This window comes from Fringilla coelebs (assembly GCF_963513975.1).
Source record: "Fringilla coelebs genome assembly, chromosome: 4".
In the NCBI taxonomy this organism is placed as follows: domain Eukaryota; kingdom Metazoa; phylum Chordata; class Aves; order Passeriformes; family Fringillidae; genus Fringilla; species Fringilla coelebs.
The window spans coordinates 36,151,791-36,178,487 of NC_140032.1; the positions used below are offsets into that span (position 1 = coordinate 36,151,791).

The 26,697-nt window shown below is 36.4% G+C and overlaps 1 protein-coding gene across 1 annotated transcript; it reads left to right on the forward strand.

The window, feature by feature from the left end:
- Window positions 1-2,437: 2,437 nt before the first annotated feature.
- On the forward strand, window positions 2,438-26,697 carry HPGD (15-hydroxyprostaglandin dehydrogenase). The gene is made up of 7 exons (XM_084203959.1): window positions 2,438-2,603; window positions 2,771-2,894; window positions 6,805-6,911; window positions 16,502-16,598; window positions 22,600-22,676; window positions 24,612-24,775; window positions 25,842-26,697. Exons 1-7 carry the CDS (start codon window positions 2,511-2,513, stop codon window positions 25,978-25,980), a joined length of 801 nt encoding a protein of 266 aa, XP_084060085.1. The 5' UTR covers window positions 2,438-2,510; the 3' UTR covers window positions 25,981-26,697.

The window sequence follows — 26,697 nt, forward strand, 5'->3', positions numbered from 1 at the left end:
TAAAAACTTGTGATGGTAAAGGACTATGTGTGGCAACAAATTTCTTAAGAGTACCTGTAGTGAGTTGGCAACAAATCCAGTGCCGTTTGAAAGAGCAGAACACACATATCTCTTACAGCCAAGTGATCCCTGCTGGCTTCAGGGGTAAATCACAGAGCCATCCTTCTATTACTTCCATCCTGCAGAGGATTGGCACATCCTGTTCTAGTTGGGAACATTGTCTCTTATATCAAACATATTCCTCCAAGGTTATGGGTATCAGTGTGGATCCTATTTTTGCCATCTTGTAAGATGTGTCATTTAGACTCTTGAATGGAATAATGGCAAGAGTCTGTTCAGCCAACAAAACCAGGTTAGAAACTCTGGCTTAGTTTATCAGAATACTTCTAAGCAATTTCAATTTATGATACCCAAGACTGTATTCAACGAAGCTGATCTCTGGACACAGAATTATAAGCTTTTTTTTTTTTTTTAATGGAAACAGTGTGTGCACTCAGATCTTAAAGCATTCCAGCATTTCTAAAGAGTCCAGATTGTTCTCAACATTCATGCCAAATTATCAACAATTTAGAAAACTGTTGCCAAAGGTCATTCCAACTACAGCTGTTTGGAATGCAGAGGGGTTTATTGATCTTTTCCTTTGCATAGCTCTTAAAAAAAAATACATTGTGGAAATACAGACCATGACAGAGGTTAATCATTGCCATAGGAGAGGGGGGAGAGGGGAAAGAGGGGCAGGTGGTTATCAGGGTTAAATTGCAGGTGAAAGACTCCATTGCAATGCTATTGTTGGATCCCTATGTGGTAATACTGCTCTCATGATGTGACTTTAACCTGGCACTGTACTTGTGTCCCAACAAATTAGGGAAGCTGGCTCAGCTGGTTGGGACAGAACTCATTAGGCATGGCACTTTGGGTGGCATAATTTTCACATCTCCAAAGCAATTTGGAGTCCTCCCAGAAACACAGGTATCATATGCTAACAAATCACTTATCCCAGAGGCCACCTTTGACTGCTCTTCTCAAGTACAGTGAATCATGATCTTTAGGAAAACTTAATGGCTGTGATCCATGTTAGCAGCTGAATTATATTAGTTCACATTTTTAAGGACAAAGGTTATAATAACAAGATCTTGTGTTACTCGATTTATTCAATTAGGTAACATAGTTACCTTAAGGTTCTGTAACAGTTTGCTGGGTGCTAGGAGTAATTTCTTTCTTCTAGGTAATACAAAAGAAGGGAATTCCATAGATACAGGCAGACTAGTAGAAAACAGAAGAGGGATAAGAAGAGAGGGCAAAATAGGAACACTGTTACTGAGAAACAAGGAGAAATTACAAGACATTAATGATAGAGATGCTGTCTGAGTCAGAGTACTTTAGGGCCTTGAAAGCACAAGTAAAACATTTAAACCTGATACACCAGGCAAAAGAAAACAGAGAACATAAAAGACAAGAGTGTGTGTTAATATATATGCACACTTGCATGATGTATATGTTTATAGAGCTCAGGACTGAAACAAAGGATTTTTCCTGCCTACCCAACACTCCACAACATTGCATTTTATGGATAACATTCGTGAATCTTGTAACAAGGTAATGAACAAGAGCATTTATTTCAGCTTTTATATGGTTAAGGGTGCTCTTATTTCTACTGTACACTCATATGCATTTGTATTGAGGAATCTTAGTTGCATACAGTTCACATTAATATAGCAGACAAAACTTGACATAAGCTATAAAAACAGTTAAACACGTTCTGAGGTATAAGCTACATTAACCACAGACCTGAAAATTTCACAAAAACACTTATCTTGATATGTCTAATATCTGCGACAGTAAATGGTTGCTTTTTCATGCAAATAGATTCTGCCAATTAGGGGAATGAGAGGCAGAAAGCTGGTAGGTTGTGGTAGGTTGTTCTGAAGTCAGAAAAAGTGGGGTTTTTTTTGTTTTGTTTTGGTTTGGTTTTTTTTTTGAGGCTGTCCTCACATTATTCCTCGTGCGACTTGGGCCAACCAAAACTTACACAGCCTCAGGAGCTGCCAACAGCCCTTATCAAAGCTTGGAGCAACTTCTCACGCGATTTACACACACGCACACAAATCCCCCTCTCCACCCAGCGGAGCTCTGGCTGCCCTGGGACCCTTTCTCCGGGGGACAGCGCGAGCCTGTCCTCCCCGGAAAGCCTGAGATTGGGAAGAGGGGATGAAGCTGGTCTTCTCTCCGGCTCTTGCTCTCCAGAGCTCATCCAGACACTCGGGAGGACGATTTAATGACCCGCTCCGCCCCTGCTTCCCCCCGCCCAGGCAGCTCCGGGAGGCTCTCGGTCACACGAGTGGGGAGTGGGGGGGAATGAGCCGCTCCAGCGGCGGCGGCAGGAGGAGGAGGGCAGGAGGGAGGGCAGGAGGGAGGGCACGAAGGAGGGAGAAAGGAAACCGGGCAGGTGACACGGTGCTAGGTTGCTCCTGCTCGGCGGGCGCGGAGCGGGCGGCAGGAGCGCGGCGGCCATGCACGTCAATGGGAAGGTGGCTCTGGTCACCGGCGCGGCGCAGGGCATCGGCCGGGCTTTCGTCCAGGCGCTGCTGGGCAAGGGCGCCAATGTAAGTCCCGGGGAGCGCGTCCTCCTGCTTTTCCCTCGCCTCTGCCTGCAGCCGGCACCCGCGGGCGGGGGGTGGTGGCAGCCCCTGGAGCTCGGCTCGGCAGGCAACCTGTCCGTCTGTCCATCCGCCCTCCCGCCAGCCACTCATTTTCCTCCCGCCCCGCTTAGGTAGCCCTGCTGGACCGCAACTCCGAGGCCGGACAGGAGAGCAAGGCGGCCCTGGACGAGCAGTTTGAAGCGCAGAGGACGCTGTTCATCCAGTGCGACGTGACGGACCAGGAGCAGCTGAAAGGTAGGAGGTGAATGCCGAGCGCCGCGCCCGGGCTCCAGCACCGGTGGGCGCCCCGCGGAGAGAGAGCTCTGCGGGACAGCCTGCTCCCGATCGCTTCTGGCACTGACCCAAAAACGATTTGTTCCTGAACCTGCAGATGTGAAATATTGCTACCAGCGTTACTACCATAATTTCACTTTGTTCCTTGGCACATCAGAAAGAAAAGCCAAAGTCGATTCCGTTGGGTGTTGTGGGTGATATTTTTGCATGAAAGCCTCTGCTGAAGATAATTGCGATTTTATGAGTAATATATATAAACTTTAAAGCTCAGACTTGCTTTTTATGAGGTTTCAGTACAGATTCCAAGCTGCATTCCCTCGTCACAGGAGTAATAAATTTTGTGCTTGGTTGCAGTGCTCTTTACATGCAGCGCAATTACTTTCATTGTGTGCTGCCACAGCTGAAAGAAGAACTGGCAAAAACTGGCACACTACTTCATCATGGGGTTAACTATAGGGTGATAACACTTCACACACATTTTGCAGATGCATGGAATGGAAGCAGCTTCCCTCATGAATGATTTGCATTTCTGTTTTCACTTAGTGGATAAACAGTGTTCCCTGCTGAGTATCATATAACATTGATGTACCTTCACAATATTTCATCATAGGCACATCACTTCATCGAAGTTTAATTATTAAATGGTACATTCATAGGTAGTGACTCAGATTCAGATTTTGACATCTCTTTTGACAGTGACCTTTCCCCAGATTAATTTCTGCCATACTAGATGTGAACAGTGTGGGTCTGTTTTTGTTCATTACACTTCACCGGTCACTTTCTCAACAGTGATCATTGAGCATAGCCATTTCAGAAAATATTGTTGCTATTCCAGAATTCAGCAGTACTGTCCACTGTTCCAAGACAGCATGATTATTCCTAATTATGTAGCTTTATATTTGTAAGAAAGATGCTGTGCTTTAAATCTGGGATGTGCTGTGATCAGCAAAGTTTTTATCAGCTAGGTTGATGATTGACTTTTTCTCCAAGTGGGAGGAGTAAGGAGCAAGAAAAAGCATCCTAGGGGTAGGAATAACATGTGCTGCTGCATGGGTGTTACCTCAGTGTGCCTTGTCTCCCACACCTCCTCCTTTCTTTAGTGCCAGGCGAGTGCAGGACCAACAGGGCGTGAACCAGGAGCGGGAGTGAGTAGGACAGGTCAGCAAGGGAGTTTTTAGAACCAAGTTAGTAGGAAAAAAGCAATCTGAGTACAATTGGAAGTGGCTCTTGCAAAGACGAGAGCAAGAACAGGCAGCTGCTGCTGCTAATGCCTCTGATCATTGCATTAATCCTGTTGCAGGTTTCTTACCATAAATTTGCAATCATGTCTCACAATCCATTGGGGATTCTGAGCTGGTTTCGGTATTGGGTTTTTTTTGTTTGTTTTTAACTGTTTTATTTTCATATTTTTCCACTTGCAATTGTAAGCAACTACTTCACAAATTTAGATTAATTTCACATTTAGTGTTTAAAGGTTTCATCAGATGAACCAAGTGCTGTACTGTATATGAAAGGTCATGTGTGTGAATGCAGTTCCTTCTTTTTTTAACTTTAGCCCTTACAGTAGGAAGAAAGTCCCAGTACTAGAACTAGTATTTCTAAGTACATGAGGCTTATCGGCCAGAAATCATCTGCTTAAGCTACTTTCAAGTCTTGCCTGCACTTTTTTCTCTGGTGGTCCTTCACCTAATATCCCACAAAAAACTCCTATCTCATCCCACTTCTGAAAAATTACCATACTTACTATTGCCTTCCGGGGACATTGAAGAAGCTCACATATAACTGGTGTTTGTGCTGACTTTGCATTGTTTTTCTTACCTTTCTTTTAAAATGGATCCTTCTCTTAATTTTTCCTTCCCCACTCAATATTTCAAACAGACACCTGCTTTTAATTTTTTATGTTTCCATAAGCACTAATTAATGTGAAATGCAAACACAGAATTATTCTATGTTTGAAGAATAAATCGGCTTGTACTGATGTGTGACAACTTCACTAAGAATTTACAAGATTCTTCTTTTTGTGGATAGGTGATAGATGGGATTACTGTAGGCAGATAAACTTTTACCAGAAATATTCCAAACACAGAAATGCAAAAACATTTTGTCTTTTCTTAATATGTAAAATAGAAAACTACAATTAGTCAAGTCTGTGTAAATTTAATTTTAAAATCATTGGCAAAATACCTATTATCCATAGTGGTTTTTGAAGATTCTCATTCTTAATAGAATCTTCAGAAACATCTTTCTTAGAAAAGATGTTATTTAGAGAGGGCTTAAAAGGGAATTAGCCAGGTTCCAAAATTTGGAATATTAAGGACCCAAATTGTATTTCTTTTACTCATTCAAAATAAATACTCACTTCTGCTTTTAATAAAGCCAAAAGTTTTCATTTCAGCCCTTGATGATGGAGACTTGGAAAGATAACTGACTGAAGAGTTGAGAAATCAGAGAATGAATTGGCAACAAACATAAGAAAAGAAAAAAAAAAGGGAGACAGACCAAACCAGAAGATTTATTAATATTACAATGTTCTAGTATAGAATAAGAATATTAGAAAAATCTGTACAAAAAAGGCAGCTGGACAAATAAAACCTGTCTCATCAGCTGCCCAGCTCTTATTTTGATCACAAGATGATGATTATGATGGACCTGAAGCATTGAGGCAAAGAAAAGGCTGGTGCAGGAAAAGCTTTGTAAACCCCTGCAACTGCTGCAGAAAAAGATAGATGTCTGCATGCTGATACTATGGACCTGATTGACATGAAGGGCCAAGCACTAAAGAGCAGAGAAGGAAGATGCTCCTGGGATCACTTTTCAGTGAAGTAATTTCATCAAGGCCTACCTAGCACAATTTTTGTATATCTGAAATACTGTTGATTTTGAGTCAAATACCAAAGTGTTTTTTAAAATAATATTGGGGAGGTGGTGTCTTGGTTTATATAAATGTAAATATTTAGTGTCAAGGAACAATATTTGGAAGGGAAAACAAGAAAGTTATATACGTACATGTCAGAAAATGTCCTCTGTCCTGGAACATCTTAGTCTAGAATGAACATCTGGAAGTTATCTCATCCATCTTGTGAAAACAGAGCCAGGCTTGAGAAGTTTGCTCTTCATTATGACATCATCATATTTTTCTATACACATCTTTTATCTCAGTTCTTGCACTGTCACCTGGGAAAACACAATATCATTGTGGAAGTCTCCCAGTTCTCATTTTGAAATTCTTTGGAAGACAAGTCACTATTTTTATCCTCAGAAAAAAGGGAAGATTCAAATTTGAGAAACACATTATTAAAGTTACCTGACAAGTAGGATACATAACAGCTGATCCATAAATAGATACATCTAAACAGGAATCATGATTAATTATTTGTAGTTTAAATATTCATGTCGATTATTCGTTAAATAAAAACTGTGTTGTTAGGTCAAATTTGGACTGAATTAAGAAAATTTTTCTGAACACTTGAAGCTTTTGTTTTTCATTCAAAATAGATGGTGTCAAATCTTGACTTTACTAGCTATACCAACCTGCCACAAATCAAATTATAAATGCTTAATTTATACAATTGGGGTGCCAAACATCCTGTCTAATACAAATGTATAAGTGCTAAGAACTTACAGCTCCTGTTATCAGACTACCACACTGAATGAAAAGGTAATGATGTTATCTTTATCCTTCCACTTTCCCTAGATTTATCAAAAGTCGGTGCATGTTAGATAAAGTATTTAATTGCATGTTGCTCACTAATGTTTAAGAAAATAATGAAGACATTTTGGTAGACTAATAAACCATTTTTATGCATGCATTGTATTTTTATATATTACTTTCCAAAGTTCTAAGAAATATCACTCTTGGATCTTACTATAGGTGCTTTCAAAAAAGTAATTGAACATTTTGGAAGGCTGGACATTGTGGTCAATAATGCTGGAGTGAACAATGAGAAGGACTGGGAAAGCACTATACAAATTAACTTGGTAAGCACTATCTTTTCTTTCCTGTCTATATTTCAGTATTTAATGTTGGAATACAGTTAGCAGCCTGTGGTTTCTACAGATTTTGCCAGATGGCAGAATGTTAATTATTGGAATGGTAAGTACAGCTATTGAAACAATCACCACTTAACTATGTGTGTGGTGGGTCCCTAAAATTATCTATCCAAGATATACAGCACTGTGTAGTGGTGCTCAGATTATCTATCACCAGACAACATTCCCTTTCTAGAAAATCCAATTAATTCCCAAACAGGTGTAAGAATTGACTGCCCAAGGCAGTAGAGCTGAATCTACAGTAGGCCAGTCTGTTTATATGAATGTTTTAGAACATTTTAGTTACTTGTAAGGCTCAGCTGGCCTTCATTAGAGTTGCCATTTGTTGATAATACAAGTAAATTTGTTCAGCCAAGACCTCCACAATTTCCTCACCAACCATGCCAGCATAAAATCTGAGTTTTAACACAGGCCACATCATCACTGGTAGGAGCACACTACTTAAGGGCGCTTACTCCCTAAAATCTAGTACATTCAACAAGCCTGGAAAATTAATTTTCAAACAAACTCTTACCACTTCTTTAATATTATCTGGTATCTTATCAGATGAAACCACAATATCTGTTTCTCAGCTGAAAAGTTTTTAATTACAAGTACACCTCTAGGACATCTAAGCTCCAAGGAATGACTTTTCGAGCACTAATAGAATTTCTAGGTAAATGAAATTCATCTTGTAGTCTACCATCTGTAAAGTCCTAGTTCAATGGTGATTCAACAAGTCACCACATGATCATACTTACTGCAAAGAAAGTGGCAAAAGGAAGCTTTGAGGAGTAAAATGTGGAATTTTCCCATTTGAAATTTGTTGTGCAACAAGAAAGCTCAGAATATGAAATTAGGTGTGTTTTTGTCAAAAATATTAAGGACAAAGATACCCATCTTTGAATCCTAATGCCTCCAAAAAAAAAAAATGAACAAAATAACTCCAGGGCAAATAACACAAACTGTATATGAGAGAAGTTGAGGAAAAATTAATGAGAAAACTGGTACATGAAAAAAAAAAATAAGTTTCATAATGCCTTTCTCTTGATTTTTTTTTGTATTTATTCCTTAGGTATTCATCAAGATTTAAGTACATATATTTCTTTCTCTTTATTTAATTTCTAAATTGTTCAAAAAAATTAAACATTAGGACACTACATATTGGGAAGTAAAGGAACAGTTATTCATATATAACATTCTCAGTGATAGGGAACATCTGTATCTCTTAGTACAGATCCCTTGAGTGTATAAGAAGACTGCGTTCTAGATGACTTATTTCTTTTTACTTTTGTGCCTGGTTTTGACACAGGATATAAGTTAATGTAGGCAGCCATCCACCTGTCAAATTTGCAAGCACAGATAATTAGTCTGGAAATAATCCAATCACTGGAAATACTGAAGTCCATGTGAGAAATATGTTTGACTGAGATGCTTGCTGTCAAGGTAAATATCCTCACTTAGAGTGATGTCTTAATAATCTTTTGATGTCAAGAGCTTCAAACAAAAGATGTTGAGACCCCCCCCTACTATATTGCAGAAGACACCAAGGTGGGTGGGGAGTTGATCTGCTGAGGGATCAGAAGGCTCTGTGAAGGCTCTGTAGATCTGAACAGGCTGGATTAGTGATAGGAAAGAGAAAATGGTCAGAAGGGCTGGGGGAGGTTTAGATTGGATATGAGGAGAGATTTCTTCACCAAAAGGGTTATCAAGCACTGGAACAGGCTGCCCAGGAAAGTGACTGACTCACCATCCCTGGAGGTATTTAAAAGGCCTATAGATGTGGTGCTTGGGGTCATGGTTTAGTGATGGATTTGGCAGTGCCGGGCTGAGTTGTATTTGATGATTTTAAAGGTCTTTTCCAATCTAAACAATTCCACGATTCTATTTTTCTTTTTTCTTGTTACAAGCAATTGAGCAGAAGCACACCATAAGTGGTCTCAAGTAGCAGAAAATCTGAAATCCAAGTCTTAGAAACCTACATGCTTAATTATCAAGGTAGTCCCCGATTTTTTTCCCCCTAAGGGAATATTATGTAGTTTATACGTTATTATATATGTAAGTCCACCATAAATGTCCTAATGATCTAATACAGAGTTGAATGTTGAAAAATTTCATAAATGCATGGTGGTGACTGGAATATCTAAAATGATCAAACAGAATAGAAGTACAGTTATGTGGATTAAATCAAAGCCACTCTAAGATCCAAATGTCTCCAGTCACCTATTGATTTAAATATTTTTTCCCTGTCTAACACTGAGTCAACTAACTAGCTTATCTCTGCAAGCATTTCTATCTAGTTAGTGTAATTTCTGTAAAACAAGATATAACACTTTGTACTTTTTGGTTTTTAAATTAAAACAAAAAAATAGCTGATGCATGTAATATTTTCTATGGGTTGATTCCATAAAATATTTTTCTGCTTCTTGTAGAAAGCAGCAAAATATATATGAAATACATTATTTTAAAATATCAAAATTTCCTTCTTGTAGGATAGTTTAAGTATTCTTTGTTTTATTCCTAAGAACAGAAATAGCTGCTATAGCCACATGGTGTGATATGCCTTATGCACATATTTTATTTCTTTTAAAAGGGGGAAAAAAAATCTACATGCCAGTCGTTGTCTTAGTGATTTCATTTATATATTGGTATAACAAATATTCCCTGCCCCAGTTTAGAGTACAAAGTACAAAAGTAGAGCAGCACAGAGCAAGATAAATCAGAACAAACACATCTGGGGTGTGTTCTCTACAGCTAAAACAGTTCACAGAACCGGTTGGTCTTCAGGAATATTTTTATAGGAGTGTAAGGAAGTTCTCTGATAGTACTGCTTGAGAAAGCATGAAGAAGAAGGTTCAAAAAGTGGGACTTGATTTGGAAGAAAAATGGAGTAAAATGCGATTCCTACTGGTGTCTCTTACAGTTTCCTGAGAGCAGGAAAAGACAATTTGATAAAGCTGGGGAGGGAGTGTAGGAAGGGGTACTGACTACTAAAATGATATTTCTATTGCAGTGCTTTCCACCATTTTGCTACATTTTGTGCTCAACATCCATCTTTTCATTATGTCATTTATACATCTATTTTTTTTTTTTTGCTTAAGTAGTCCAGCGATGCCATCTATTCCTCACCTCAAAACTCCAAGTCCCATGATTGAGATCAGCTTGATCATCAGAGGCTTCAACTAGTGAAACTCATACAAGGTTACACTCTTGTTATTATGACACATAAAAAATGAACTTGGCAACCATACAAGAATTCCATTTTAAAGAGATATTACCAGTGTGGTTTCAGCAGTCTGTCACACACACATATTTGTGCACAGAATAGCACAAGAGTGTATGACACATAAATTCTTATTAAGGGTCCTACTTACAGTCCTCCATCATGACAGTCTTTATTGCACTCATAAAAATTTTTACCTAAGGGATCCAGAAGATTTGTAATTTGACTTGTTTTATTCTTCAAATCCCTAAAGCAAGAAAAGGGCCCACATCTTTATGAGCCTTGAACATATATGCTATTTAAACACAATTGGGTGTTCTAAGAAGCTTCAATAATTTTATCTTGTGTTGATGTGGCTTTCTGGAACCACTTTAATTAGAAGGCCACTATAATTACAGTGTCTTTTGTCATTACAAATGCACTTAGAACATTTTATACTAAAGACAATCCCCCAATTTACACACAGAGTTTCTTTTTATGTTCATGTCAGAGATTTCTGAAAACTGACATTCTTTGCAGTATACAGTTAAATGTAGCAGTACTAGCATCACCTATGCTTGCATTTTAAATATTACCTGAATCAAAAGTTTAGAAGTACTTTATGTGCATTTTGACCACCTTACAATTTTATTATTATTTACATATATATTTAAACCAATTCCCCAAATGAAGTTCTGAAAACATTTGAAAGCAAAATCACGACTACCTCCTGTTTATGTCATAATGTTGCAGTTTTAACACATTCTGGCAAAACTTTAAATTTCAGGCCAGAACCTGGGCACATCAAAGCACCCCAATCATATGGGATTCAATTATTTAGCGTTGTCCAGCAGTAAGTAGAATTCAAATGCATACATAAAGTTTCTTCAGGTGCATGACAGTCTTATTCTTCATTACTTGGCAAAATGGACAAATATGCAACAATTCCAAGTCTCTACATTTTTCATGAGTTTGCACAATTTATTTCCGTAAGTGACAGAAGTAACAGATTTCCATGAATTTAGAAAAGTCCTTTACTAAAATGAAGTCTACTAACATCAAAATACTTAGATTGGAACTACAGAGATGATAATGCATCACTGTATATTTATGTGTGAGTCCGTTCAATATGACTCGTGGTGAAATATATGTTCCAGAAACTAGCAGACCTTGCAAAATCATTGCTTATCAGCAAGGACCTGCTTCTCAGAAGGCCAATTAATGTTTCAACAGAAGGCAGAAGAGTAACTAAACAAACATCAGAAGTGATTAATTTAATTTATTTTTGTGACAACGGCATCATGATCATCTCAAGGCTGTTCCACTGTGTCAGCTGTAAAAGGGAGTATGCTGCAACCTTCTTATTGTCCATACACCTTGCTGGCCTTTCCCAGCATGCCAGGAGAAATGAGAACAACTGAACTTTTATCCCAAAGTAATGTAACCTGGACACAGAGCTCGATTCAGCAGCTGGAAATAACCACTAGGTCGCACAACAGAGGCAAAGGCAAGCACCATTTCTCAGTGCCTGCAAGAGAGAAACAAACCAAAACAAGCAGTGCTATCTGTAGTAGATGAAATGGCACAGGTGACTGGTTTACTGACAACCAGTGGCTACCTCAATGGCTTACTTGCATGTTCTTCAGCATAATTTGATGTCAGAAGACTACATGTCTAAGGGGAGATGTGGCCAAAAAACAAGAAGTGACACTTACCTTGAAATTAGTAGCACAAGGATCAATCCTCTAAGTACATAAAGCAGCCTCCAGGTATAATTATTTTTGCTGTTTATATTGTACTAGGAAGGACACAGTTACTTATATTAATAGCACAATAAGTCAATGAATTTTTTAGCTTATGGTTTTAATGTATGTTTACAGTAACCAGGGTTGAAGTATAATGAAAAGCAAAGGTTTCAAACTAAGAACATAAGACCAGCTATCAAAGCGGAATACTATTCCTATGTCCTTCAGGAATGTGGAGCTGTATTGAACAGGGGGAGGGAAGTAAAGGAATCTGCACCATAAAAAACTGAAGCATAGTGTTTCATTCCCATATTGTAAAAGGGCTATTGATTTGTAGCAAATTATCTAATCCTGCTATACATTCCTTTCTCCTTTCTGCCTCTTCCTCTCTAGACTTCTTTTTTTTCACAGTTTGAGTTGGAAATTCATACTCAAGAGCTTAAAATTTAATTTTCATATAGCAATCAAACTAACCTATACATAGGAATGCCGAGGAACTTGGATGCTTGCTCCAACTTGTCTACATCCTAGAAAATCTACATTAAAAAAATTAGTCCCACCTTCCTGTCCAACAACAAAATGCTAAAATTTTCCATGGATATCACAAGCAGAACTTTTAGTTTCAGAATTTTGAAGTTCATCTTACACAGTTCACAAAGTACTTCTAAATGTTTTCTTATAGACGGTCGTTGATTTACAACATCACTCTATGAAAGGCAAATGATCTTGGGTCAAATTCCAGCTCTGTGCAAACTTGCTTTATGAAACCACAAGTTAGTGGCTCTTTCATTTTTATTCAGTATCCCAAGCACTGAAATATCTTAGTTCAGGAGCCTACATAAAATGTTTGGACAGATTACTATTTTGTCTTCTCAAAGGAATTCATATTACCATATCATCTTGATATCAATATAGTGCTCACCTTCAGCACTGAAGATGCTGATGTATTTCCTCAGCATGAAGTACCAGATGTATCTGACAAGTGGTGGCAAGCAAAACCTTATTAGATAGGTGTGAGAAACTATGTCAGTTGGAACAGCTGCCCTGAAACACTAGGAAAAAAAGCACTGTGTACTCAGTTACTTTCAAAGCAATTGTCACTTGAAAATGATGATGATTAATTATGTCCTGGGCACCATCACCAAAAAACCACCTTTTTTTTTTAATAGATAAATCTAAAATGAAACACAAAGTATGAAAACTGACAGATATAATGTTGGAATACAAGAAAATTGTACACATTGGCTGACATTGGTTCCTAAAGGTGGAAAAAATTAATTAGTGCTCTACTGAAGACTGAGCCTCATTAATATCAGAGTTTCAATACATGATTTTTTTTTAGAACAATAGAATAAAAGCTATACAGCCAAAGGACACATAGAAATGTGAAGAATCAAAGATTTAGTAAGTTTTAGTTTTGATTTTGACACTGGAACCTAAGTTGCTATTTAAGAAATCATTAAATAAATTACTGATTACTGATACGTTATTCTCAAAAGCAACTGCAAATATTTTGAGTATTTGTACAGTTATTTTGCAATGTTTACCATGATGTCAGATACCATATTGGGTTTATTACTGTATGATATTTCAGAATGCCTGATCTCCTCTCATTTAAATGTGTAATTTATGTAAATTAATGCTAGGACATATTCTCACACTCACCACTATAACACTGTTTAAAAGAATCCTAAATTTTCTGCTGGCAGTTGAAGAGTAAAATTGCCTCCCTTGAAAGCACACTCAGACTTCCAGTGCACCTTAATTACCTACCTTCTTTATGTGCTGTAGTAAAACACCGAATATTCATAAGAAAATAAACAGCAGTGTTGCTGAGATATCATATGTTTTTCAACATCTAGAAGAACAGTAATTTAGATTATTTTCTGACTTCAAGGATACTAGTTTTCCATAGCCAGGATTCAGGATTAAAAAAAAAAGAAAGAAAGAAAAATAATAAAGAGTCAGCTGTACCAATTTTTTATTTGCCTACATTTAGTTACAATGATGACTACTTTGATACTCTTTGTTCTTGACATATTTATGACAAACATCCCTTGAGCTAAATGCAGTTGTAAACAAAGAGATAATAAAAAATTCAGCTCTAAAATGCCTTCCTGTACAGAGTCTCCCAGTATATTTTCATCTTACGCTGAGTCAGACAATTTTTTTAATTAGGTAATTTTAAATTTAACTTTCCCAGAATTTTTATTTAATAGATAACCTATAAATTACTGTTGGTTAAGAACCTGGGATTAAATTATTAGTATTAAAAGTATGATTGGGGAACTGCACAATCTGAAAATACTTTTCGTTTCTTTCATTTAATTGAAAAGAAATGACAGGTATTTTCATCATAGGCCAAAACCCAAAGAAACTGGGTTCAGAAAACTCATCAATTTTGAGAGGATTGGAGAGAGGTAGATTCTTTAAAGAGAATGGGAAATCCAATTCACAAGAGAAGAAAAGTGCCATCTGCTGAGAGTGTAGGCAGGTTCTTCTCACCCTGGGTATGTGGTTCAGAGTTTACCTGCAGAATCGTTCTGTATTTTATCAGCACAAACATCCTAAATAGCCATTTGACCCCAGATCAGTCACACTCAGTGAGGTTTTAGCAAGGATCACAGATAAGGATTACAAGGCTATAACAGGTGTAAGGGGCAATATCCAAATGCAAGTCTGCATTTCACTTGAAGACCACCTCTCACCTGCCTTTATGTGAAGGAGAAGATGTCTCCAGCCTCTTGAAAAAGTTCTAAGTTAATGGATTCCAGAGGGCAAAAAAGAACAATACAGTAATTTTGATTGGACAGCCGCTTTTTTCTTGGTTTATAATTGTGGTTTGGCCAAGGACTCATCTAGCTCTATTATCTCTGAATTAGAAGGAATTGAAAAGCCTTCAAGGAGCCCCAAGTGACTTCCTTCTTCAACTGATTTATTTTCTCTAATCATCCTGAGTGAAACTCTCCTTTTCTGCTCAGCAGGCTGAGGCACTGCTCCAGGGCATGACAGGACCTGCACCTGCTCTCCAAAGACATCGTTAACCCCTTTCTTCCTCAAATATCTTCTGTACAGCCTCTCATACATATATACACATATATATTAAAAAACACACTCCATTCTTAAGTCCAAATGTAATTTTGGTTGAGGTGCCAATAAGTTTATGTTCAGAATAACTATATCTTATAGCAACACTACTGTACATTAAAAATCTTGGTTTAAATAAATCAAACTTACATGTGACAATCAACATTAAAGAGCACTAAATCAACCTTTATAAGGACTCTGCTACTTTCCAGGACATGCAAGAGAAATCTGATTTTGTTTGGTATGTGTCAAGATACTGACGACAATTCTTTGGAAAGTTTCTGTTAAAACATTTAATCATCAGCATCCTTTTTAAAGTAATCAAAATATTTCTTCAAAAATGATAGCTTAAACAAGACTTTCCAGGGAAAAAAAAAGAATTTTTTTTAAGAAAAATTTAAAATATTATTTCAGAATTTTGAAATATTCATTCTTTGTGGAGTTTTGCACTATTCCAGGAAATAGATAATCTGAAAATATTATAAAAATATCTCACAAAGCACTGAAACTACAGAAAATGAGAAAGGCTGATTCATTATAAGATTCCAAAGCAAACTTGGTAATGAGGTCTCAGGTTGTTGTATCTCTGTCAATGGGCAGCCTCATGTTAATTGAAAAACGAACCAGTGATATTAATAAAGTAGGACATGCACTCTTCCAAATCTGATTCCTATTAAAACCAAAAAAGCATGAAGGATAACTGAAAATTAATTAGAAGTATTACTTTCTATTTTATAACATTCATGTCTAAATGAAATGAAAATGAATGAAAATTAAATATAATGCCCATCTAGAGATTATTCCAATTTTGCTTTGGGAATTTAGATAGTGACAGAAAAATAGTTAACAATCTGATTTTAAAAGCTTTTCTTTTCTTTCCAGTTTCTCAAGTCACTATCCATTAGGTTTTAGGCAAATACAGATTCTTCATTGTGTTTTTTATGTGAAATTTTTGTATCCATTATTCTGCAGACCTTCTCTGGTCAAAAATATTGAAATAATCATGCACACTTCACCTTTTGGACACCTTAATTTATTTGGGCCAATAAATAGCACTAAACAGTCATAAAGTACAAATTAAGTTCTCAACAAAAATGATGGGATTTAGATCAGTTCATCTGCCACTTATATTCTTAGATAAGATATGTTTCATCTTTAAATTATTTACTTTTTGTTTCATTTCCTTCACAGCTCTTATTTTGCATTTCAATATTTTAGTTTGTTTATATCTTATTCAGAGAAATAAGTAAACTGCCATTACTTCTGTCAATTGCAATTGTGCTTCTGAAGTTATTGAGTTGCAATACTGTGGAGTGTCTCTGTTCTTAAAAACTTCAAAGTATAAAAAGTAAAGCAACACAGAATCTAAGCACCACAATAAAAGCAAGTTCCAGTTTGTAGAAGCACAACAGATTTTTGAATAACATCAATAATTCAGTAAAATATTTTTAATAATTTCAAATAATCTTTGAGTATCTTCAATAATTCCTTCCTCTTTATACCAGACATCTGTGGTCAGAGGAACCTACCTTGGCATAGAATACATGAGAAAAGGAAATGGAGGTGATGGAGGAGTGATCATTAATATCTCATCCTTGGCAGGTGAGAAAATTTTCTGCATAAACAATTTCTGCTGGGTTTTCTTCTTAAGTAAATGAATCATGCTTATCAGTCTTACTTTATCTTCTTTTTATGGCCCTTTCCTGTTTAGAAATATTTTGAACTGGTTTTCATCGTAGCAATAGAAGGAATATCAAGCAACCACAAATTTCATTTGCTTTTTTAAACACAATTCAATAGAAAAAAATCAGTAATCTTCCTAACCTATCACTCTTTCATTTAAAGTCTTGAGCCTGATGTAAATTCCTCCATTCAGCTCCAGAGGAACACAAATGTAGGAACCTCTAAGGCTAGACTGTACCTAGTTTATTAACAAAGATTTTCACACACCCACTCTGTGTTCCAAGTCCTTCCAGCTGTGATCTACCTACCTGTACTTGAAAAGTCATAAAATTAACACTCATATTTCATTAAGCTTAAGCAAGCACTTTCTTTGCTCACTACTTATCTATTCCATAACTGTATTTCAATTTATTGGTATAAAAATAGAATTCTCTGGATCCTACATCAGTTGGGGGTAATAAAATTCACCATTTCCTGTAGATATACTCAATGTTTCAGTGACTGGGCTCCCAGCAAAAAAGCACAGCTGAGGGGGAAACTGTACATGGAGAATGAAGTCACCTGACAACTCTCCTCAAAAATTTTGCGGGGTAGTATTTGTATTCTCTCTTTTTTGTTTGGAGAAGTTGTTCTCTCTTTCTACTGTCAGACTGCCTGTGAAAAATAATACCTCTGCTACCCAACACTCAGTTTGTCAGAGGGTTTTTTTTGTGTCTGTGCAGATTACCAAATTCTAGTCATTTCATTCCAGGATATTCCTATGTGTTTTACCAATGAAAAGCCTAAGATAGCACCAGCTATACTTAACTGATTGTTCAAAGGTATGGATGCTCTGAGTAGTTTAAATTCTCCAGTAAACCTTAGCTTTTGTGATAAAAAGTCCAGTTCACCCTACTGACACAATGCATATGGATCTTGAGGATCTGACTTAATGCATGCACTTATGTCCAGAGGGTGAGGGGTCTTATTAAAAGACTCCATGTACCTTAAAAGTCAGCATTTTCCACACTGCCTGACACATTGCCTACCGACACCAGTAACTTTATCTCTATAGGCTGACATGGACATTGTATTGGGTCCAAATTAACCTGAGGGAAACTGCTGTTGCAGTGCAAGAGGTCATCAACACAAGTAAAATATTAAACATGTTCACAGAGACACCAGTGCCCAAGGCAGTGCTTAAGAAAGGGTAGGGCTAGCAAGAGGTTTGATTCCTTTTCTAACTGGTCTCAAATGAACACAAAATTATTTTGGTTTTAAGACCTAAAAGCTTGGTAGTTCTGTTTGTTAAGAAAAACAACAGTTTCTTTGCTTCGTTTGGTTTTACATGGCTTGTGTTTAACAATTGTTTCCAAGATCATAAGGAAAAACACACTTAAAAGCTAGCATATACTAATTTTTATTGTTTATTTACTTACTACTGTTTGTGCATTCTGACTGTAATTCTCCTTTCCAGTCTGAAGGTCTAAGTCCTGCAGTTTATTCCATATATGGAAGACAAACTTCTATTGGCTTGCTTAACATCCTCTTCAAGTGTTTTCTCAGAGCTAGTTTCTGTTGATCATTAAACTTCTGAGTGGTTTTGATCCCCACCGTCCAAGTTCTCTGTAAGATACAGACAGCAAACCTTCCTATGTCTTTTTGAGCAAAGAGTTGTACATAGTGCTTATATAAAATTCAAAAATATTTCCTTTGCACATTAATTAGCTACATTAATATTAATCAGTACATCACCATGGGAATTTTGTCAGTGATTTGGACTAGGTGCAGAATCCAGCCTTACAGTATTACATTTCCAAACACCCATGGTACTACCAAAATTATTTCTGTGAAGTGGATACTTAAAAGTTTTAATTCAACTGGATCAAAGCCAGAGCCTGCCTATCCAGTAATGAGTTTTCCTTTCTTTAGTGTTGACCCAGACAGGACTTAAAAGAGGGAGAAAGAAATACATGAGCACATGCAGCAGGCACTCAACTGTGTCTCAAAGCTACAAAATTTAATTTTATTTGATTTGTGCATTCATATCAAGAAGAAGTAATTCTGCTAAACTGAGATAATGAGAAATGTGTTCTACTTCAAATTTGGCTCCATAAAAACAATTTCAATGATTGCAGGTTTTTGCATTAGAATAGACTTAATTTTCAAATTCAAGCAATAAAATGTTCTAAAATTTCTTCTGCAGTAAGCTACACATGGTACCTTTAATTGCATTTAATGGAATAGTTAAAAGCAACAGAGAAAGCATAAAAACTAAATTTAACTCAAGAGGCTGTTTGAATTATTAAACTTAACATGGTCTTTTACCTTGTGGTGGCTGGTACCTGTACCCTTTTTGCAAAGAATAAAGGGGCAAAAGGAATTCAAGTATGGCACACACTTTTGTTTTGATGGCTTTTGTATTTAGAAGGTTTTCTGTGAAAATGAATTTTTATCTATCTGTATTTTAGCAGACAAAAAAAAAAGTCAGAGTATTTACAGAGAGCTTAAAAAATGTTACAATATTTTTTAGCATAGCGTCCTGCTACTTTTGTGAGAGGCTGTTCAATCTGGATACCTTCTGCTGCACAGCCATATCAGTTTGATTGCATTCAACTTCAAACATTCAGATTCCTCAAACAGCTGATTTGCCTACCCTTTATTGAAAGCTTCAGCCATGATAAATACTTTAAAAACCTGTCACAGCAAACAAGCTTTTTTAGGACCAGATCTTATATGTATTATGAGAAAAAAACTAAGCAGATGGTTACATCACCAAGCAAGGGCTCTGTTACAAGGATACAGGTGACCAGAAATGTCAATGGCTGTACAACTGAGGCCTTCACTTCAGCATCATGACAGAGCTTCTGGTCCCTCCCCTTTGTGAAAAGCAAAATGCTTAGCAGAATCTGCCAGAATGAGGTTAACAAGAATTAGAAGCTATTCCCTTCAGACTTCACTATCAAAAAAAAATTACAGAAATGGCACAGCTTAGAATTTTTGCTAGGATTTCTGTTGCATCCTTGTTTTGGCACTCAGGAAGACCAAAATGACATCATGGCGGCATGCAGAGAGTAAACCAGAAAGGCCAAAGTCCAGCTTAAATCTAGAAAGGCTAATAAATCTTATTCCAAGAAAGGAATTTACTCAAATCTCTGAGGGCAACACATTCAGTGGGAGCGCGTAACTGGGGAAAAATGCTTAATTCTGTTTTTACCAAAGTTTGTTCATTTAATCAAAATGCAATGAAATGAAATACTGGCTTCAGCAAAGCCTACTGATACAATTCAAATTTTTTGATAGAATTCTCCACCTCCAGTATTAATTTCTCAGAATGTGGTTTTTGAAACTATTGACCATGATAAATAAGGAGTTGTACTGAGACATCTGAGACCATATCTTCAATGGCAGAGTGCTCTTGACACCAACAAGGAGAGTAGAATATAAGCAAGGGCAAGAACTATCTCTCTCAGCCTGCCAGGAACTGAGAAAAATAGAACAGAGCAGTTTACATTGGAGCATAGGATTATTGTTGGTCTGCTTGAACTGGTTTGGTAAACCAGAGCATCTTGAGTCATCACAAAGTCATTTTCAATTGACCATGCAGCAACATCTAGAGAGAGAAAAATCTAGCCATAGCAGCAACCCCCTCCTCCCCATCTAAGAGAGATTAAAACCCAAATGTATCACTCTCCAGAATGGTGACCCATCACCATTCATTTGAACACCCTCCTCTTCTTCTCCCCATTATTTTGTGCATAATGGTCCCTAGTCTGTTTCACTGCCATTCTGCTGTGCATAAGATAATTAAATATTCATTGCAGCAGCAAATAGAACCCAGATTTTCTAACAAGTGGTGTTAGGAACTCATCTCTGCTCACTGGTTGAATAAATATGTGGGCAGAGCAGACTCAATATGACACAGTGGCTCATGCTAAAATACTTTAGGAGAGTCCCTGGGGCATGCCACCAGCAGAGGCCCAGCTCTTCCGTGGGCAGGGAAGTGGCTCAGAGCTGGAAAGTCCTCACTGGGGTTCTGAGTACTAAACTCAGGAACAAAAGTAACACAGGACTGTTATTATTTTGAATGAGGAATGCTACGACTAGTCTTAGATACTTTATCCAAAAGTGAGATGATTTTTTTCTTGGTTCTCCACTTCAGCAAAGATAATAATTTCAATTAGGAAAGAACTGTTTTTTTAAAAAAAAACCAAAAATGCTACTAGTTCCTCTCTTCCTGCCTAGTTATTCCTGCTGTCTTTGGCATTTAAATAGGTCTTTGAACCTTATTCCACCTCATTATTGTAAGTTGTACCCTTCTTTTGTTTATTTCTTAACTTTGCTTCTCTTCCCTCTCAAATAAAAGGTATTTTTTCTTACTGTGGTTAAAAAAATAAAAATAAAACTACTTCTAAATTCTTCCTCTGTGCTTCCCAGTAGACTTTGTCTATTTTATTTCTGTTACCTGCAGTCTGATTAGAATTTCCTTTATTTGAAGCATGCAAAAGTACTTGAGAGTTTGTGTTTTTTTAAAAGTAGTATTGTATTATTTCTAATGTACCTATATTCCAATGCTTCCAATAATCTGAAGAATGGTGATCACAAAAAGTCAACAAACAGAGTAATATGAAGCATTTGTTGTGATCACAACCCATAGGAGACAGCACAAAAGCCATTTCATAAAGTGAGTACTTAAGCAGAAGCATAACACATTAATCCAAGCTAAGCAAGTAAATACAATTTTAAAAGAACAACCAGACAATAGGTTAAGTTCTTCATTTCCCAGTATTGAACAGTGCTTCTTTCACAGGACCATTAAAGTAGCATTTAAATCAAAATAAAACCTTGAAGCTGTCAGGTTGGTAATTAGAGCTTTGGGCTGTCTTATAAAGTTCTTTCCATCAGACAAAACAGATCTCAGCACAAAGAGCCCGTGCAAGTCTGGCACATGTAATTTTTCTGACAAATCCATACCTAGAGCTAGATAGCAAGTTCTTTATCTCCACTGAGGTAAGTCACACCCCATCTTGAAAGAATCACCTTAAGATCTGAAGTATGAAACACTAAAAAAAATCTGAGTTATTAATTTGGATTATTTCCATTAGAATCAAACATTAAGGCATTAAAATTACTATCCTTTTTTACAATAGCACATTCAGGAAAACATTTTATCCTCTAGCTTTCAAACAGGCTGAAGTTTGCTATTCATAAGGGCCTAATTTTCAGGTGGAACTACAGCATCTGTTTGGTCCAGTTCAGCTTTCATTGTATATTAGAAATTGTTGGCATAATTGGCAGAAATGAATATGTGCTCATGGTCTGTCATTTCTAATTGACTAGCTTTTTGCCATCTACGCAATCTTACCAGAATTAAGTTCTTAGTTTTCTTCCAAAACCTCTGTTCTCTCTTCTTTCTCTACAACAAATAAAAGTTTTGTGCTCTCCCACTCAGATCATAAAGGTTTACACTGTTAGCAGAAAATTTTTATTTTGCTTCTCCTATTCCCACACTTCCTCCCTGAACACACTGTAAATGATTGCAGGTATCCAGTTCACACATTAGATATCAAAGCCTACCTAAAAGACTTTGCTCCTCAGTATACTTTAAATACTTCACCAATTCATAGATGCCTCAAAAATCTCATTCTTGAGTGTTTTCTTCCAGATTGTGTCTTCTATTTTAAGTCATACTTCATAGATACAACTTTTCCTCTTAAAAGTTATGATTTTTTATTACTCTTCTTTGGCCTGCACATTTTTATTCATGTATTTTTTTCTTAGCCTATCCCAGACGACAGAATATAATTTACAAATGCCTACTAATCCATTTTGTTGCATCACTGACACAAGTTTTTTACACTGTAGACCTATACACGTGTTTTAGGTAATCATAAAATCGGAATATGCCACATCTTCATTCAGCTGCCTTTTTATTTTAAAGGACTCATGCCTGCTGCATTCCAGCCTGTGTACTGTGCTACAAAGCACGGAGTCATTGGATTCACACGGTCCTTAGCAGTAAGTATGCGTTTCCCAAAAGGCTGTCAGCACCTCCTGGGGAACACGCTGACGTTTTTTGTGTTCCTCCTCTATAGCCACACAACTGGAATTCATTTTATGAAAGAAAACAAAGTGTGTGAAGCAGTGGAGGTTCCCTCCTTTCACAAAGGGAATCCAAAGATGGGATAAGTACGGCATCTGTGTGTTTATGACCAATTTGAGGTTTGGAGAACATGGAAGAAAGATGTTGCAGAGTAATTTAAGGACAGTGAGAGGAGTCCAAAAGCAAAATTCTAATCCAAGTTTTAAAAATACTTTTTCAGAACAGTCATTTAAAGTTTTGTTTTCCTTATTTCTAAGTTAGGTCAATGACTTTTTTTATGAGAAATAGGCACTGAAGTGTAAAAAAGTTACTTGAACACATGATTATTTATTCTTACTGACTCTTAATACTCTGAAAAGGAAAAATGACACATTTAGGATGGGGCATGTAATATGACCATATTGTAATTTTTTAGCCTCTAACTTCAAAACTTTCCAGTTATATTGAACAAGCAGTGTAATAAACCAACTTGGAGGGAGAAAATACAAATACACTTTAATAGATTAAACATAATCTGCTCTCATAAGATTTCCAGTATGATTTCCAGAATTAAACACCTGAAATTATACTATCAATTTAATTACATTGATTACACTCTAGCTATCTATTTTATGCACCCATCCCCACACAAGTAACTCCTTTTTCAGATGAACATAAAGAGAATAGTGTGGATAAGTGTTGCATATATCATATTAAACACATCAAGAACATGAAACCTAGTTTCCCATTTTTGTTTTCTCATTAGAAATATAAATGTCACATCTAAGCTCGAAAGCAAATTAAAGGAAATGTTGTCTTTAAGGAACATGAGAAGGCAGAGGAAAAAAATAATAATAAACACAGTGAGCTACAGTATTTACCTGGAAAGGCACTACAGCCTGATGTTGGGCAGGTCTGATGCCTCACATCTATGGCTTCAGTGTCTTGTCTCCCCAGACCAGAAGGGCAGGCTACCATGAAAACGATATGTGACTTAGATTATACCTGAAAGGAGTCCATTAAATGTTAAAATAAATAGAACACAGTGTTTAACAGTTATGGTTATTCTTGGATATATCATGTATGGTTCATCAGTTCTGTGCTACTGCTAAGAAAGTTCATCCAGCTCATGCAGTTCATTTGACTCATACCTGGATGTTGATCAGACTTCTTTGTTACATGCACACTTTTGTAGAATTAAAAACAAAGGGTCCTATCTCTCCCAGAACAACTTGTGCTTCTTTCCTGCATCATGTTCCTGAGCTGCTCCCTGAAAATAAATCAGTTCACAGGGACTTTCCAGTGGACATGTTCAGTGATAGATTCATTCCTTGGCAGGGACAACAGAGCAAGTAGAAATGTTTAGCATTACAGGCATAGAGAATATACTGTATTTCTGTTGATGTGAGGAAGGTATCTTAATACAGTATCTTAAAGATTATTTATTTCGGAGTTTTCTTTTAATAAAAAAAAGCTCCTACAAGATCGGAAGCATACATTTGAGAGAACCTTTTCTTGGTTTTGCTTAGAAGAGTTCTATCATCACCCTAGAATACTGTCAATGACATGCTAAAGACCACTAAGAACAAAAAGTATTTGGAAAAAAAAACAGCTTCATGGAAAGAGTTCTGATTTCTCATAGAATTATTCTCCTAACAAAAGAAATGTGGGTTTTTTTCCCCTAAGCTTGTGTGATTACTAGAGAAAACATGCTTCAAACTTAGTTGTTAAAACAATCAGTTAGTAATAATATCACCTTACTTAGCAAGGCTGAAAAGTACTTTGTGGTAAATCTCATTCTTTGAAAATTTGCTTACACAATACTCTCTGAAAATGTTGATGACAAATGCCTACCCCTTTCTCTTTTCTAGTTGGCTGCTAACATGGAAAACTACGGTGTGAGACTGAACACAATTTGTCCAGGATTTGTCAACACACCAATTCTTCAGTCAATAGATAAAGAAGAGAATATGGGACAATACTATTCATACAAGGATGAGATAAAAAATATGATGCAGTTCTATGGTGTGATGGAGTAAGTCAAGTCAGATACAATGTGGGTTTTGCACTTTGTCCATGAAGAACAAGGACACACTTTCAGCAAAATTTAACAAAAGGGAAATACTGCCTCAGATAAAAGACTATCAAATGTGTTATCTGTATAGAAAGAAAAAAAAATGGCAGATATCTAAGCCTATTTTAAGAGCACCATCTGCACAGTGATATATCCCTTTAAGCATTCCCATTTCCCAGCAAAGTCCAAATCAAATTAGAAAGTTTAATATAGTTCTCTTAGTTTTTAATAGCCTTTGGTGTTCCCTCACAAATTTGTATAATCAAACTTGTTCTGAGATACAGGGTATATAATTTGCAAAGAATTTTCACAAAATTGTCAAGTGATCCAAGATAGAAATCAGACCATGTACTGACAAAACTGGATTGAGAGCACAACAGCAGCCACGATGGCTCAGATCAGAGTTATTTGGCCCACTGCGGTTTTGCCAACAAAGGCCAAAAGCAGACAGCTTGAACAGACTGTCAGAACATGCCAAGCATGAAGTGATATTTTTTAATACTTTCTTAGCTTCTTACAATTAGCTTCCAAGATGCTTCTGCACCAAGGAAATTTTATGACTATGTTGTTTCACCCATACTTTTCTTTATGTAAAATATTTTGCACCTATAGACCACAGCAAATTGCAGGTGAAATTATCCTTTATGCTAATTTGTATGTCAGCTCTGCTACAGAAGCAGCATAAATCAACAGCAAAGAGCTGCAGAGGATTTTGTAAGGATTACTTCTGTCCATTTCCCTGACAGAGAAAACTTTGATAGGAAGCCCAGTGGCAGATGGATGTCCACAGGCATTTATCAGAAACAAGAGCAAACAAATGATGATTTGTAAAGTAGCCACTTTAGATTTATGTCCTGATTGAGAATACATATTTCTCCTAAAACACTCATACCACCTCTGCTATTCCTCAAAATAAATTTGTTCAAATGCCATTTTTTAAATTTTCATATATATAGATTTACATTGAGTTTCTTGTCCTTTTTACATGTTCTATTATATCATAACTCTGAAATAACTTTTTTTTCAGCCCATCAATAATTGCTGAGGGATTGATAACAATCATTGAAGATGATACTCTAAATGGAGAAGTTATGAAGATCACAGCATCCCAAGGAATTCATTTTCACCAATATGGCCAAACACCTTTTACATCATCAAAGAGATAAATAATTGTTTTGGGCTAATTACTTTTGGCTTTTCTTAAATAGAAAATTTTTTTAAAAGAATAATTTTGGGGGAAAAAAAGGTTAGTGTTGTTTCTAGATCAGTGGCAGTGTTTAAACATTTGCATCCTAATAATAAAGAGATAGATGAGAAAATCTGTTGTGGGAAGATGTTACCACTCTATTTTGATTTTGTAAGCACTAGTAACAGTATTTATTTAGTAGAATAAACATACTGCTCTGAAGTTTTTTTTATTATTTTTTAGTATTAGAGGCCACTTTTTTTTCATTCTGGTTGTTCTGATCTACATACTCCAAGCACAGTTTAGTTGATCTGACTTACTTTGTTATAATTCTTTTTACTGTCATGCCTACTTATTTACATCTTGAATTCTTCAGACCAGGAATTCAGTTCAGGAATCTAGATCACAAATATAGCCATAAGGAGTTAAGAGTTAACTTTCTCTTATGAAAAGTTAAATAAATGCAACTTGATATGTTGTATATCGTATAAGGAAGTACAGATTTTTAACCTCTTGGATTTTAGATATTTATAAAATATTTCAGGAATATTTTTATTTTCTTTTATAGATATATATATATATGTGAATTTTCTTACTCTGTATATACAAAGATTAATATTTTGGCATTGATTGAAATGTTTGCTTGCCTATTAAATCTTATTTTCTAAACCTTTAATTTCTTGCCTTCATTGAGTAA